The sequence below is a fragment of the Geotrypetes seraphini genome, chromosome 4, assembly GCF_902459505.1.
Source record: "Geotrypetes seraphini chromosome 4, aGeoSer1.1, whole genome shotgun sequence".
In the NCBI taxonomy this organism is placed as follows: Eukaryota; Metazoa; Chordata; class Amphibia; order Gymnophiona; family Dermophiidae; genus Geotrypetes; species Geotrypetes seraphini.
In genome coordinates, this window is record NC_047087.1 from 141,449,727 (window position 1) to 141,467,219 (window position 17,493).

General features: G+C 44.0%; 1 protein-coding gene across 4 annotated transcripts in view; it reads right to left on the minus strand.

Annotated features, from left to right (window-relative positions):
• Positions 1-244: 244 nt before the first annotated feature.
• KIAA0895L (KIAA0895 like) overlaps positions 245-17,493 on the minus strand; it is a 45,997-nt gene continuing 28,748 nt past the window's right edge. For all 4 annotated transcript variants that reach the window (XM_033943185.1, XM_033943184.1, XM_033943182.1 and 1 more), the window contains exons 3-7: positions 16,310-16,453; positions 12,409-12,541; positions 10,736-11,041; positions 10,521-10,618; positions 245-3,656 (exon numbers count right to left, since the gene is read on the minus strand). In XM_033943185.1, coding sequence (XP_033799076.1) covers positions 3,492-3,656; positions 10,521-10,618; positions 10,736-11,041; positions 12,409-12,541; positions 16,310-16,453 — 846 coding nt within the window. In that variant the 3' untranslated portion in view covers positions 245-3,491. The remainder of the gene's footprint in view (positions 3,657-10,520; positions 10,619-10,735; positions 11,042-12,408; positions 12,542-16,309; positions 16,454-17,493) is intronic.

The following is a 17,493-nucleotide window of genomic DNA, read 5'->3' on the forward strand; positions in this document are numbered from 1 at the left end:
AAGGAATTTGCCTCAGCTTTAGGAAATATGCATCCTCCCCTCCTCCCTCAGACCCCACTACCTTGGAAACAATAGTGTTATAGAGGGTCCCCATATCAATTTTTCTATCCAGGGTCCATTCAAGCCTAGCTACACCACTGTTTAAAACCATATGTGGTCCATAAATATTAGAGCTCTACCTGCACTGCACTATTGATAGTTCTCTAGAACACTTCTACCTTCTCACAAAACAATGAAAGCATGACACAGTCTTCTGTTTTATTATTCATTTTTACAGGTTTTTTAAAAAGCAGCCCTGTGTTCTGTGGACACAAAGGCCAGCAGCAGGAAAAGGGCATAAATTGCTTTCTTCAACACTGTTCAGCATGTAAGAATGAGAATACTGTTCTTCCATCTCATACTAAGCTATATGATTGTTTTAAAGGGGGAAAACATTAAGCTACCCCATGGTACATTTCTTACCATACATTGAAAAAGATTCACCAACTCATGCAGTAAGCACTACTTTCCTGCCTAAAAGAACTGTCAAAGAGATGACAAGGAACCCTGGAAGCACTGGAGTGGACCACTAGAGCCAAAGCCTGACATTTGTCCCACATGATATTGGAACTAAGAAGACGACCAGAGATTGAAAAAATCAAGGGCAGAGATTAGTTTTTTTGCATGATCCCCAACCAAAAAGGTGTTCTATTGCCCTTGAATGGAAGACTCACAAAAAGAGAAAGGTCCTACTGCTGCATCCATCGTTTTCCTTCCAAAAGGAGGAAGGACAGTTCATATGCCCTGTGTACAGTAGCTAACCTCGAACATAACATATTTCATTAACTTGTTGATGTAATACACTGCGCTGCACAAACGACTCCTGATAAGATCACAAAAAGACACCTCTTATTGCTCTGTAGAGAGCTCTGTAGAGACCTATAAGGTTCTGCCTAGTTGGAAGTCAGACCTCTATAGTGGCACTGTGAGAGTTTATATCCCTGTAGCTTCTAGAACAAGGGAAAGGTTCTCCTGACCAGTGAGCTAATGGTAGTAGGAGACTTCTTTTGGAGGAAAACTGAGACTGATACAAAACCCCAGCTTCACGCCAATCTTTGCTTTTGGCTTCTCCAGGGGATGAAAAAGCAGAAGAAGGAAGCAGTGTTTGGCTGGCAAAGCCATTAAACTACAAAGGAGCTCTTAAAAGGCAGCTGACGCAGTACTCCTGAGGAAGGAGGAGTTTGGCTGGATAAGCCAGTGCATCTCTGCTAAAAAAGCAGTGGAGGAGAAATAAAGTAGGCATCTCTAGAACAGTAAAGAGCATCAGGGAGCCACTAATCCTGGAAAAGGAGAGAGAATATAGTGGATATGCCCTGGACTTGGTTAAGGAGGATCAGGCAGTAACAAGGCATCACATCTGTGATCAAGTCTGAATTCACACTATTCTACAAGGAATAGCAAGAAAAGGAGATAGAGGAAGGGAGAGTATAAAAGTGATATTTGAAACTGAGTGATATTTGAAACTTATCCACAACCCTTTAAGACTTTCACTAAATCCTTGAATCAGAACAAAAACTGATTTGAACTGATTTACTGAGAGGGGATGTAGTATGGAGAGAGTACATTTTGGTGCCAAAGGCCTCCCAATATTTCTTAGTCACAACCTGGAACCATAAATTAAACCTATAAAAACCAATGTACCCCCAGTTTGTCACACAGCAGAATGCAGATTGTAACTCAGAATAAGGTAGAGTTCTTATTATCCATAGACATGAAGACCAGATAAATGAATGTTCTGGACTGGGTGTCTTACTTCCTTTCATAGATCTCCTTTACTCACAGTCATGATTAATGCCATATTATTTTCTGTTTTCCAGTGGTAGACAGGCTCATGTTTAGATTGTCCTATAATTTCCGGATTCTGTCCTTCTCTGCATTCATGCTGTATTATAGCTGCAAACAGGAGTATCATGGGACCTGAAACAAATCTATTGAAATGGGTCTCCTCTAAAGGCTGAGAAGCAAGAGGGTTCCCCAGAAGGTAGAAGACTTGGTGAAAGAGATAACCTCTTAGGACTGTCTCCCACTTCCTGAGATTTCTGTTTTACTCTCTGCTGCAATTCTTGGCCCACATCAATTCTTGATGTAAGTGTTGCAGCTACAGTGACAGCACTGGGCCCTCCAACACTTGAGGCCAGGGTAACTTCCTTCTTACCTCCTTCCCAAGGATGGCCCTGACTGTGCAGATTCCTACAGGATGTAGCCAAACACAGCTGCTCCAGGAATTCAGAGTGAGTACTCAGACATGTCTGTACATAGAAACCAATTTGCAACAATCTATATGTGGATTACTTAGACCATGGCTGGAAAACATAAATCCTGCAGAAAGCTAATCACCTTCTTCTCACATTTGATAACCAGAACTAGCTACAAACACCCAGATGGGAATATTCAGACTCTGCACCTCCTTCCCTCTACTATTTTCAATACTAAATACTACTGCACACAGAGGCATCCCTATAGATACTACTGTGCCCAAAATCTCAGATATCTGTGTCTACCAATCATAAATTCAAGTGTGCATGCACATGCCAAATCCTGTAAAATCAAAAAAGATCCAGTATAACTAACATAAATGAGTCAAAATGTCTTACTCAAATTGTTATTATTAGACCTTTATCCAAATACTAAACTTCTTATTGAAGTTGCATGTTAGCTATCATTACTGGACCATCATATATAACACACATATCATATTAAGTGTTCTATGTGATAATTATAGCTAACAATAAGATTAGTATATGGGGAAGGTCCATAACAAGTCTTGGAATTTTCTAATCATTTTCGTATCACTCCAATTCTAAAACATTCTCAAGCATTTTTCCTCTTTTTACATAAAACATTTGACTCCATGAAACAAAATGTTTGTTTTCAGTGTGCAGGTGTGTTTCTAGCACTAGGTAACTCAGTCTTCAAATCCCAATTATTTTTTCTTGCAGTGCCTAGGAAATAGGAACCTTCTCCCCTCTCCCTTCCACAAAGTCACTTAAGTAGGTTAAAGTCGGTATTAAATCACATTCCCCACATAAGGGCATGAAAGAATTATTATATAATCATAATCAAATAGCTTCACAGGAATACTCAGTCACCACCTCAGATCATAATAATATTTTGCTGGCTAAACTCTTTGGTTTTCCACTCTTATTGGTCAGGAAGTAGGTGGGTATTAGTAAGATGTTTTCTTAAAATAACCCAATCTTTTCATAAAATTAGTTAATAAATAAAACCTTCATCGCTAATGGTTTTGGGCATGTCATCCATTACATACCAGTGAAGATTACAAATCAGAAGCTGAAGTGACCAACTCCTCTGGTTTCACTCTGATGTATCTGTCCAAATAATCTAACAAAACATTTAAATTCCGCACCACAGAAAAGGTCTTAAGTTTGAGGTAAACTGTCTGGTGGCAAAGGCTGGGAAACATGTGATACAGATGACAAGGAGAGTCACAGTCAATCTGGGAGTAGGTAGATCAGCTCCTCATCACTCAGCTGGTTTGTGGCAATGATGTGGTCTAATTGCTTCTGATAACGATCTTGATCCTGCATGAAATGGGGTATTCGTGATTTCTCCAAAACTGCACTCTGTTTCAACCGTTCAATATCTTCATATGAAACCTGCCAAGGAAACAAACATGGAACTGAGGGATCACCAATACAGACTTGGAAAAGAAGACCTATAATATTTACATACCTTTGCAAGAATTTAAGAGGTTTCATAACAACCACTATCTTTACTTAGCACGGCTATCACTAGGTTGCTGTACTGTATTTTCTAATCTAGACCAGTGTTTCTCAACATACAGTACACGTACCATTGGGGGTACATGGGCCGCCTGTTGGGGGTACACGGCCTGGCTGCCACCAGGGATCCCACCCTGCCTGTCTGCCCGTCCACTGCACCACCCCCTGCCCCCGAAGCCAACCCTGCCACCTTGCTGGAGCCGACACGCTCCATCAGCAGCATCCAACAGCAACTTCGCGTAGGGACAAGCCAGAGCATGTGCAGCGACACACACTGCACGCAGCTGACTCACAAGCCTTCCACCTTACATCAATTCTGACGTCGGGAAGAAGGCTTGTGAGCTAGTCACGTGCAATGTGTGAGTTGCTGCAAGTGCCCTGGCCCGTCCCTGCACGGAGTTGTTGCTGATGGAGCATGTCGGCTCCAGCGAGGTGGCAGGGTCAGCTTCGGGGGTGGGAGGTGGTGCAGTGAGCGGGTAGACAAGGAGGTAGGGAGGGATCCCAGTGGTGGCAGCTTCAGCGGGGGGTAGCCAGGGATCTCCAGCGGCGCTTGCAGCTTCTGTAGACAAGTTGGCTTCGGGAAGGGGCACAAACTCGACACGGAAGGAAGGGAAGGGGCATGAACATGGGGGCTTGGCTTGAAGAAATTGAGAACACTGATCTAGACAAGCTACATTTCCCTTTATGCAGATTGAATAAGAAACCCTGCTACCACATTGAAGCTGGGTCAGCGGGAACGGTTACTCATTTTCATAGAGGCTGGCTGGTACATCAGTGGAGGCTGGGTTAAAGTTGCAATTTCAAATACAGTGGTACCTCGGTTTACGAGTGCACCGGTTTGCGAGTGATTTGCAAGACGAGCAAAACATTCACAAAATCGGCGCCTCAGAAACCGAGCGTGCCTCGATTTGCAAGCGGCGTCCCCCGCGATCCGGCACCCTCCCCCCCACGATCCGGCACCCCCCCCCCGCGATCCAGCCCCCCCATGATCCAGCACCCCCCACCACGATTCGGCACCCCCCTGCCGCAATCTGAAGTCCCCCAGACCCACCCGAACCCGCTTCTTACTGTCATCTGGGCCTCGGCACCGGCATGTCCTGTGCGTTGGTGCCGGTGCCCGAAGATCGGCCTCCTCTTCTTGCTGAGCCTTGAGCATCTGCGCATGCTCAAGGCCCGCGAGTTCACGCTCTCTCCGAGATTCTCGGAGAGAGCGTGAACTCGCAGGCCTTGAGCATGCGCAGATGGAAGCAGCGGCCCAGCGTGGAAGCAGCGGCAAAGAGAGAAGGAGGAGTGAGAGGAAAGAAGCCAGGGGAGCTGGAGAGCCGGAGAGAGAAGCCAGGGGAGCCGGAGACCAACTAGCAGTGGCAAGGAGCAGGTAGCGGCGAGAGGAGGCTCCGCCCACCCCCACATCAGCACAGCGTCATCGCCCGGACTCCCCCTTAAAAGGGAGGGAGCCAACAGCACGCAGCTGTTCGGCGCGCGGTGAAGGCGAGCGGCAAAGGCGCTCGCCTTAGCGAGAGCGCCTTTGCGAAGGGCCTTTGCGAAGAGCCGGGTTGCTACATCCAAGGACCCCAAGAAAGGAAGACAGCAAGGTAAGGAAGTATACACATACACGCACACATACAAGCAAAAAAAAAAAAAAAGGCAAAGGGGCAGCAAACACAGAAGAAAAAGAAGGAGTAGGCCCATGGGGGACCACACACAAAGGGAAGCGTCAGGCAAGGAAGGCACTGAAGAACAGAAGTAGGGGCAGAAGACAAAGTACAGGTAGGCCAAGGAGGTAGCACCCACACACACATACACAAAGACAGCAACAAGCACAGCAGGACTAGGAAAGGCGGACTCAAGAGAGAACACAATACACGAGCAAAAGGAGAAGGCAGGTACAGAAGGCATACAAGAGGCAAACAATACACACGCACAAGCAAAGGGAAACAGAGGACGAAAAAGGTAAGGAAGAGCCAGGCACAGGAGTGAACATACTAGCAAAGAGCACAAGGGCTCCTAGAGGGCAGACAAGAATGGAAGCTGAAGGAACCCGGAAGATGAGCTTCCCAGTGTACTGCACGGACTGCCACCTCCCCTCTGGTTGGTAGTCAAATGTGTGTGGACGATGTCAGGAACTGAAGAGCCTGAAGAGCGAAGGTAGTCGTCTGAAGCTTAGGATCCAGGAGCTGGAGGGACTCTACATCTCATAAGACCCCTTCCAGACAGCCGAAGACCCCATGCGAGAGAGGTGCATCAAGGAATAAGTCAGGGAGCTCGAGAAGTTCATCGAAGATGCCTACAGGAGAGTGGAAGAACAGGAACATGAGAAGTGCAGAAATGAGGAAGACACACAGAGCGGAGGTCAGGAAACATCTGACACCAAGGTAGAGGATATCCAAGGAGGAACTTTGCTGAAGGAAGAGGCGAGACACTATCAGTGCCTGGAGCGAGAAGAAACGAAGAACACCAAGGACACAGACCTGCGACCGCAACGGAGGCTGAAAAAAGGAAAATCTGCAATCCTGGTGGGAGACTCAATCCTAAGTCAAGAAGACAGTCATATAGCAGGAGGGAGAGAGGATCGGCTAGTGACCTGTCTCCCAGGGGCAAGAACGAAGGACATCGTCGACAAGATTGAAAGAATCCTGGAGGGAGCAGAGACGGAAGAGACAGCAGTGATAGTCCACGTCGGGATGAACGATGTCACCAGGAGAGACTACAGCAAGAATGCACTGACTGAACAGTTCAAGATCTTAGGAAGGAAACTGAAGATAAGGACCCAGAGGATAGCCTTCTCAGAGATCCTGCTAGTGCCGAGGGCAGAAGCGAAGAGGCAGACGGAACTGCAATCAATAAACGCGTGGATGAGGAGATGGTGTGAGGAAGAGGGATTTCTCTTCGTGAGGAACTGGACAATGTTCTGGGGCAAGAACAAGCTCTTCAAGAAGGATGGTCTACACCTGAGCACGGCGGGAACTAGACAACTAGCAAATAACGTCAGAAGAGCGATAGAGCAAGCTTTAAACTAAGCAGAAGGGGAAAGCCGACAGTCAACCTACTATCGACAGTTCGGGAGACAGTATCCAGTGAGGGTACTGAGGGGGAAGAATGCTGGGAAGATGTATGTGGCAAGCAACAGGCTATGGAAAAACAAGGGAGACAGAAGAAGCGAGAGGAGGACAGGATGAACATACTGCAAGGGGAAGTCCAAATGAAAGTGGACAATGGGAAGGAACAAGAGGAGGACAATAGGAACACACCACAAGGGGAAGGCAATATGAACATACCACAAAGAGACAACATTCAGGAGTTGGCAGGTCAGGAAGGGGACAGAAAGAAGAATGAAACGCAAGGGAAAATAGCAAGGAAGGGAAAATGCCAGGACTTGAACTGCATGTACACTAATGCAAGGAGCCTAAAGAGCAAAATAGGGGAATTAGAAGTCATGGCCAATAATGAGAGCCTAGACATCATAGGGATCATGGAAACATGGTGGAAAACAAATGGGACATAGTACTGCCGGGGTACAAACTCTACCGAAAAGACAGGACTTACCAGAAAGGAGGAGGAATAGCACTATACATAAGGGACACCATTCACTCGACCAGTGTGGACACAGCAGCGACAAATGACCTACTGGAGTCAATGTGGGTTAAAATACCAGGAAGAAACGGATTCGAGATAAAGATGGGACTGTTCTACCGTCCACCTGGGCACACTGAAGCAGAGGATACAGAAATGGTAGCCGAGCTGAGGAGGGAATGCAAGAACGCTAACACCATAGTTATGGGAGATTTCAACTATCCCAGGATAGACTGGTGTCTTGGAAATTCCAAATGTACTAAGGAAACGGAGTTCCTGGAAGCTGTTCAGGGCTTGGAGCAACTTGTCAAGGCACCAACGAGAGGGTCAGCGATTCTGGACCTGATCCTAAACGGGCTGAAAGGACCCGCAAAGGGAGTGGAAGTAATGGGACCGTTAGGAAACAGTGACCACAACATGATTCAGTTCAAAGTGGAAGTAGGATTACCAAAGGGAAAGAGAACCAAGGCAACAATGTTTAACTTCAAGAAAGGGAACTATGATGCCATGAGACAAATGGTGAGGAAGAAGCTCAGAGACAGCTCCAAGAAAGCTCGGACTGTGGAGCAAGCCTGGTCCCTATTCAAGGACATGGTAAACGAGGCGCAAACCTGTATATACCTAGATTTAGGAAAGGATGCAAAAAGAATCGGACAAAAGACCCGGCATGGATAACCAATGAAGTAAAGAAAGTGATAGGAGACAAGAAAAAATCATTTCGGAAGTGGAAAAAAGACAAAACTGAGGAAAATTGGAAAGAGCACAGGAATCATCAAAAAGAATGTCACCGAGTGGTCAGAAAAGCCAAGAAAGAATATGAGGAGAGACTAGCTAAGGAAGCAAGAAATTTTAAACCATTTTTCCGATATGTGAAAGGGAAACAGCCAGCAAGGTTGGAGGTGGGACCTCTGGATGAGGGAGACAGGAAGGGAGTAGTGAAAGAGGAAAAAGAGGTGGCTGATAAACAAGTTCTCGTCAGTCTTTACAAAAGAAGACCCATCCAACGTGCCGGAACCGGAAAAAATCTTCAAGGGGGATAAAGAGGAAAAATTATCATGCATTGAGGTTAGCCTCGAAGACGTTCTCAGGCAGATAGATAGATTAAAAACTGACAAATCTCCGGGCCCAGACGGGATCCACCCGAGAATACTGAAAGAGCTCAGAAACAAAATAGCGGAGTTACTACGGCATATTTGCAACCTATCTTTGAGAAATGGGGTAATCCCAGAGGACTGGAGGATAGCGAATGTTACACCGATCTTCAAAAAAGGATCGAGAGGCGACCCGGGGAACTATAGACCGGTGAGCTTAACCTCAGTTCCAGGGAAGATGGCCGAATCACTGATCAGGGAAGGTATCAATGAGCATATAGAAATAAATAATCTGATGGGAACAAGCCAGCATGGTTTCTGTAAAGGACGATTATGCCAAACGAATCTACTGCATTTCTTTGAGGGGATAAGCAAACAATTGGACCAAGGTGACCCCATAGACATCATATATCTGGATTTCCAAAAAGCCTTCGACAAGGTTCCCCATCAGCGCCTACTGAAGAAACTGTGAAGCCATGGGTGGAAAGGGACGTGCACAGATGGATCAAAAATTGGCTGGCGGACAGGAAGCAGAGGGTAGGAGTAAAGGGACACTATTCTGACTGGAAAGGGGTCATGAGTGGTGTCCCGCAGGGGTCAGTGCTAGGACCGCTGCTGTTCAATATATTTATTAATGATCTGGAAACGGGGACAAAGTGCGAAATTATCAAGTTCGCGGACGACACAAAACTCTCCAGCAGGGTCAGAACTGTTGAGGAATGCAAAGAACTGCAGAGCGACCTGAACAAACTGAATGGGCAAAAAGATGGCAGATGAGCTTCAATGTGGAGAAATGTAAGGTCTTGCACATAGGGAAGGGGAACCCCATGTACAGCTATATGATGTGAGGGAGGGTACTGGGGGAAGGCAACCTAGAAAAAGACCTGGGGGTATTGGTGGATAAAACAATGAAGCCAGCGGCACAATGTGCAGTGGCCTCAAAGAAAGTGAACAGAATGTTGGGCATTATCAAAAAAGGTTTCAGAACGAAGGAAGTTATCCTGCCACTGTATCGAGCAATGGTGCGCCCACATCTGGAGTACTGTGTCCAATACTGGTCGCCGTACCTTAAGAAGGACATGGCGATACTCGAGAGGGTCCAGAGGAGAGCAACAAGGATGATAAAGGGCATGGAGAACCTTTCATATGCTGAAAGGTTGGACTAGCTGGGGCTCTTTACCCTGGAAAAGCGGAGACTGAGAGGGAACATGATAGAGACTTATAAAATCATGAAAGGCATAGAGAAGGTGGAGAGGGACAGATTCATTAGACTAGCGGGGACAACAAAAACAAGAGGTCATTCAGAAAAACTGAGAGGAGACAGATTCAAAACGAATGCAAGGAAGTTTTTCTTCACTCAGCGGGTGATGGACACCTGGAACGCGCTTCCAGGAGAGGTGATAGGACAGAGTACAATACTGGGGTTCAAAAAGGGACTGGATGACTTCCTGGATGCGAAGGGGATTGCAGGGTACAGATAGAGGGTTACTTACAAGACATTAGGGGAATAGGGTATGAACATTTTAGGTTAGAATCACTTACAGGCCATGGACCTGGGGGGGCCGCCGCGGGAGCAGACTGACGGGCACGATAGACCCCTGGTCTGACCCGGCAGGGGCAATGCTTATGTTCTTAAGAAGAGGAGGCCGATCTTCGGGCACCGGCACCAATGCACAGGACATGCCGTTGCTGGTGCCGAAGTCCAGATGACAGTAAGAAGCGGGTTCAGGTGGGTCTGGGGGACTTCAGATTGCGGTGGGGGAGGGGTGCCGAATTGCGGTGGGGGGTGCCGAATCACGGTGGGGGGTGCCGGATCGCGGGGGGGGTGCCGGATCGCAGGGGGGGCCTTCAGGGTGAGCAATGCCGGTTCTCATGGGGGGGGATAGAGCAGCGCCGCTGGCCTCGGGGGGTATGAACATATCAAAGCGAGTTTCCATTATTTCCTTTGGGGAAACTCGCTTTGATATATGAGTATTTTGGTTTACGAGCATGCTTCTTGAACTAATTATGCTCATAAACCAAGGTACCATTGTATTTGCTTTTTATACACCAATTGTTTGCCATGGAAAGCCATTACCTTTCCTAAAGCTGTCAGTAGCTTGAAATCAATGTTGTGCCGGTGCCGCAGAATCCTGAGAATTCCATCCAGGTACACCTGATCTTTACTAAAGCACCCTAAAAGGAAATGGAAGAAAAACTCTCAAACTCATTTGATATCTCTTCCATGCATCTACTATATAGCTCAAGCACATTCTTATCCTTACCCTCACCCAAACAGTCATGCTTATTCACCTTTCTCTGTTGTGTCTCTAAGACCCCTTTTTGCCCGTACACAATACTCCCATCGCACCACAGGGTCCAGGACAAACTGCTCCAGGTCCTTGAAGAGCTGGCAAAAAGTCATCTGACTAGCGCAGCAGACTGTGTAGTAGAGGAGTGCTGCCCGCCATAAATATGGATTCTTCCGGAAGAGAACACTATGCAGGCTTGCAAGACCTTCTTCTGTTGGATTGGCAGGTTTCAGCCCAAACTGTTTCCGCCCATCTGAGTTGTGCCATGGCTGCCGAGAGTTATTCACCCCACGAATGTAATGAGTTCCTGAAAAACACCACAACAGAAGGTAAAACAATAGTTGCAAGGCCTCTGCAATACTGATTGATATTGTAAGGTTTAGCCCCCAAAAAGTAAGGTTTTGGAGGGGTAATGTTGAAGCAAAGGTGGCCTTACAATCCGCCAGGTCCCAGGTTCGATACCCTAGTTGAAGATTCAGTAGGAAGTAAAATCAAATGACAAGCACAGCCAGAAGTGATAACATAAAGAATATAATGTAGAAATAAGCTTAATATTAGAGAAAGGCAATCTTTAGAAAGATACATAAGCTTCACTGGGTTACAAATGGACAGACAGAAATAGACATAAGCTTTACAAATACAGAGTGGATTCAGAGACTGCTTCTGTGCTCTTGTGAATGAGAGAGAAAAGACAGCTTCCTGAATAGGTGCTGTGAGGACAAAGAAAGAGAGAGGGGGGGAGGGGTGATGTTCCAGAGAGAGAGAGTGGGGTGTTGCAGAGAGGAGGCTTTTATAGGTTGGAATCTTATTCTAAAATAGAAACCATTGTATGTCACAGTATCTTTCTGTTTACAATTTGTAAACTGAAACAAATGGTTAGTTTAATTGATAAGGAAGATGTGATACTTGCAGACATGGTAGATGAGATTAGTCTCTGGCTTCTTTGTCCCATTCAAGTAGCATATCTTCTTGATAAACAATCCAGTCTGGCTGGATGCTTAATGTATGTGAATTCTGTGTAGGAGCATTTAAAGTCTATCTGCATCAACATTCCAGAGTCAGATTGATATAATGTCCCATAGGCCTCTGCTGACATTGGTTAGGCCAACCGAAAATGCTGAGGCTGACAGATATATGTTATCCTTTTGCCCTGTACTAATATATGTAGGATGATTGATTATAGTATAAATTTTTCTATACTGAAAATCACCTCAGAAAATTATAACTCTGTATTGTAACACCTTTACAGAAGCTCATGTATTGTAACACCACTATAGAAGCTCATGTAAACCACTCTGAATTTACTCCCCAGTCATTATTGAAAGCTTCTATACCGCTGCTAAACAACAATAAACAATTTGTTCCAAGTCCTTACTTCATTCCAATTTTCTTACATAGTATATTTTCAGTGCACGTGAGAGAGGTTGGTAGCACAAGAAAACAATCAAGAGTTCAATTTCCAAGTCTATGATCAGTGATTACTCTGTTGAGAAATACCAGCTACAGTGCCAATGATAAGTGACATGGACACCTATTTAAAGGAGACAGTACTGAAAAATCAAGTTCATTTCATCTGGCCCATCAGATGATATTCAACAAGTCTCAGCATGGAAATTAGAAAAGCAGAATGTACTCTAAAGCTGTTTCTCCTCCTCACCTATGACTGACACTAACCTATCTCATGCCGCAGCATCCCCTCCAGCCAGTACTGCCGTGCTCCAGAAAGGTTAATGGTGAGAGTAGGACGACTGTTTTCAATCATCATCACTGCCTGGGACAGAAGATCTTCTGTGAGATTCACCACTACCTGTCAAGAAAATCAGCAAGAATATAGACAGTTTCATCCCATCTCTCTTATGATTTTTCAAGGGAGTAAGAAAATGAAATATTCTCCATCTGAGGCTACCAAATCAGCATGCATATTTAAGAGTTCCCTAACCAAATTAAGCCACAAAAAGAGGCAAAGATGACCTGACTGTTGTTTTGTCTCAGCATCATAGTGGTGTACCCATGTTTCATCAACAGTAACTAATCGTCCAAAAAGTTGGCACCAACTCACTGAAAATGCTGCAAAATAAACTTGGAAGTGTCCAAGCAACTTCGTTTCTCGTCAGCATTCAAACATTTGGGCACTCACTTGGCTGACAGCTTCTGCGTACCCAGCTGCTCGTGGATTATACACCAAACATGTTCCCTGGATATCTGTAGTGTCTCAGCAATTGTTTTAGCCGATATCCACTAATCTGCCAAAATCAGGTCATGGAGGTGGTCAACAATTTTAGGAGCTGACACTGTTTCAGGCCTCTCAAATCTTGCTGCATCTTCAGTCTTGAAATCTCCCATGATGGAAGATTTCACACCACTTCACTGTGGAATATGATGGGCATTTGTCACTCAATATTTGAATCATACATTCATGGATTTCCTTAGGAATTTTCTTCTGCAGGAATAGGAACTTCATGACAGTTTGGAGTTCCACACTTGAAAATTCCATACTTTTTGTTGATCAGAAACAATGTCAAAATATAGCATTATGATTCTGCAAGTTGGCACTTTGCAAAATAAAATAAAATTTTTCAGCTACAATAGTAAAATAATGCTCAGAATTTAGCAAGTTGGTTAAACTGAAAACTTTTCAGCACCCCTTCATATTGATTCCTATGAGTCCCAACACTGTTCTATGCTGATGCTGCTTCCCTGGTCCCTTCAGTCCTTCTAGCACAGTGGTCTCAAACTCAAACCCTTTCAATGGCCACATTTTGGATTTGTAGGTACTTGGAGGGCCACAGAAAAATAGCTAATGTCTTATTATAGAAATGACAATTTTGCATGAGGTAAAAACTCTTTATAGTTTATAAATCTTTCCTTCTGGCTAAGTCTTAATTATAATATTGTAATTTATAGTTAAAGAGACATATGATGAAGAAACTGTTTTATTTTACTTTTGTAATTATGATAAACTGAGGGCCTCAAAATAGTACCTGGCAGGCCGCAAGTTTGAGACTACTGTTCTAGCAAATCCTCTTGCATTGCCTACAACTGCCACATGGTGAGGAGAGGGCAATAAATCTTTTCCACTGCTGTAATCTGTGCTCTCCTGGGCTCTATTTGGGCTTATGAAGCATTGGCTAAGGTGAGGCTGCCAGCCAACAAGAGCTGCTTGCCTTGTCAGCCAATGAAGTGCTGTTTTCATTCCAGGAAAGCAGAAACTCATTGGCCAGAAAGAACACTTTGCCTGCTTGTTAGGAGGAGAAAGAAAAAGTTGCCAGCTTTTCCCTCCCTTTTACAAACCCACGAAAGCGGTTTCTAGCGCAGGCCGGTGCATTGCTCCTGAAGCTCATAGGAACTCTATGAGTGTTGGGAGCAGTGCAGAGCATTCAGCACGCCATCCAGCACTAAAAAACGTTTTTGCGGTTTTGTAAAAAAAAGGGGAAAGGGTTTATCAGGTATGTGATTATGCCAGCTGCAAACCTTAGGCACCAGGCTCGATTTTTAGTTGTCTTGGTGACCTAGTATCTGGGGTTTGTTGATCCCTGAACTAATGCATTTTCAAAGCTCAAACTAAATATTAAACAACTGAAAAGTATTTTGAAACTATGTAAGGGGACCCATTTTTTTTCTGGACACCACATTATAAAAACAAGGTCTTAATGTAAGCTGCTACTAGTATTAACAGCACTTACAGACTTGTAATCATTTGCACAATGTTTTGGGTTTAAAAAAAAAATTTTTTTAAGTGTTATCCAATAAAAACAAAATAGCTAATGTCAAATTCAGAAAAGCGTACACCGCCCTGATGGCTTTTTGCTCTAGAGTAGTAAATCAACATTTTAACAAACCTCAAACCTGAAGTGAATATCTAAGAACAGTTCTGAAACAGCTTCTTGTGTGAGAAAATATATTTTTTAATGTTTTCTTTAAATGTTTCCTGACCTAGCAATTGTGTTTGGGGGTACTCTTTAGGAATGTACACAGCCAGCCCCAAAACTTTCACAGGAAGCAGGATAAATGCTGTCGGGCTCTCTGGAGTACCTCAGGGAAGACGGTAGCTCTCCTTAGCACAATGCATGTTTTACCACAAGTATTAGCACTAAATTTGAAAGACTGAGATCATACTGTACATAGCCTGGCTTATGAGTGAGATTCACTACTGTCATAGTATGCACAAAACTAACCCAATTAGAGACATTACTCCCAAAATAAGTCCCAGGAAGCGTTTATAAAGCTTATTCCATTTTCCAAAAAGTCTTTTGCACAGTGGGAAATGAAGAATCAAATCAGATGGTGTATGCCAGCTATGGAAGAGGGATTAAAACTGTGCAAGCACCTTTTAGTTCAGTGGTCTCCAACCTTTTGATTTGCAGAAAAGTGCCACAAAGGGGCATGAGAAAGCTCTGGAACACCAGAAGATACTACTACTACTAATCATTTCTATAGCACTACTAGACATATGCAGCACTGTAGGTATTATATGCAGATACTTCTCCGTCTTTAGTGGGCTCATGAGCTAAGTTTTTGCACCTGGGGTAATGGAGGGTTAAGTGACTTGTCCAGGGTTGCAAGAAGCTGTAGTGGGAATTGAACTCAGTTCCCCAGGATTTCAGTCCACTGCAATAACCATTAGGCTACTCCTCCATTCCAAGCTCACACATGTAATAATAAATACTAATTTTGATTCTACAAGGATATATTTTTAAAAATTCACTTTATTTCGGCTTATTAACAGTTGAAAATCCCATAAATGTGACTCCTGAGTGACATAAATTTACTGAGCGTGAGCATTTCATGGTTTATCAAGCTTCCTCAAAACACTGAACTACTCTACTAACTCTCCTCTCCTGTATAAAAATATTTGGAAGCAAATTATTTTTAAGATAGATTTTTGTGTTGCCCAATGTTACTCACTGGTGATCTACATCTGGAATTAAATTAAATTATTTCAATTAAAGGCCAGCAGAGATCATGCACATTAGTGAAGCTGGTATGAATAATTCTATCCTGCCTTTGGAAACACCTTCTGTGGCCTGCCTGTCAGACACACTGTCGATGGACAGTGCTTAAAAATTGAATTTGCTCATCTGAAGGATGCAGCAAAGTTGGAAGGCAGGTAGAGAATATGCCATGCGAAGCTTTGCTGCATAGCGTGTGCCTCATCTTGACATACCTGCGCATACGTGCTCATAAATGTGACCGTGTATGGCATGCAGGCACATGCAATTCTTTTCTCTACCCACCTCTCAATGGTACCACATCTTTCTGGTGAGCAAATTCAATTTTTCAGCTGTCGGTTATGGGGCTGCAAAAATGGACTATCGGGCTATGTGCAGGAGACCACTGTACTAGTTCCATGCCATTATTTACAGCTTGCCAAGGGAGTGAGTACACAAGCTCATCCAATTATGCACCAAAAAAAAAGAATATTCATCCCATAACAGACCAAGAAAGTGAATAAATATTTCTCCACAGTCTGCCAAAAGGAGAGTTTATAAATATTTATCTCCAAAACCTTCTGTGTCTGTATCAAAATACAGTAGTCAACTTAAAATGTGTCAAGCAATCTTAATACTCTTCCTACCTCTCCTGAACATTCCTCCTTCTGCGTGTACTTCCGGATGTAAGACCAGATTTGACACTTGCTCAGCAAGTTCCCTCCAGTGGTCACCTCAAAGCTCTCATAACTCCCATATTTCTCCAGGACTGCACGCATGATACGGATTGCCTGCAAAAGTGAAAGAGCTGAGGCCTCTTGAAATGTACAGATACCCTGTTTCCCCGAATATATGACACTGTCTTATATTTTTAAAAACTCCAAAATATGCACAAGGTCTTATTTTCAGGGGGATGTCTTATTTTTCCATGAAGAAGAATACAGTACACATTTATTGCTGAAAAAAAGACATTTATTACCTGTATATGGTACAGGTCATCACAAACCAGAAAAGCTGTATCACAAACCAGAAAAAACTGTATCACAAACCAGAAAAACATTTACTGTATAACAGTTTACAGTATGATACATTTACACATTTAATCACTGACAATCAAGTCATCATCTTCTGGAACATCATCATAATAACTCACACCCTGAGGTTCCAGATCAATTACTTGGGACTCCATTTCTTTCACAATCAGTGGACCAAATCTCTCATGTTTAGCAATAGCAGTGTCCTCAAATGAGTACTTCTTATCAAGGTAGCCTGCTCGTAATGCATGTTCAATGCAACTGTCAGTGATTTTATCCCATGAATTCTTCACCCAAGTCACAACCTCTTGCAGTTTAGGTTTCACAAAATTTCCACGCTGATTTCTCTCCATTCTATTTTCAATGTAGTCATTAATTTCCATGCGCAAATTGTCCTTGAATGGCTTGTTGATTGCAATATCAAGGGTCTGGAGATAGGCCGTCATTCCCGCAGGAATCATTATTTGATCTATTTTTCTTTCATGAAGAAATGACTTCATATCTTTAGCACGGTGAGTGCTAGCTGCATCCCAGACTAGCAGATCTCTTTGACCTCCTCGCATAACAAGTGGCAGCATTAAATCTACCCACTTTCTTATAACAGCTTGTGTGGCCCAGGCTTTTTCAGTTTCAAGGACAAAAATTCCTGAAACACGTTCAATCTTTTCCTTCTTGCCCTTAGAAATTATTAGAGGTAGGACTTTAGTGCCATTCAGACGAATTGCCAAAATACAGGTCACACGTGCACTTTCATAAGCAGTGGAGGGAATGTACACTGAGGAGGCACCCCGCTGTTC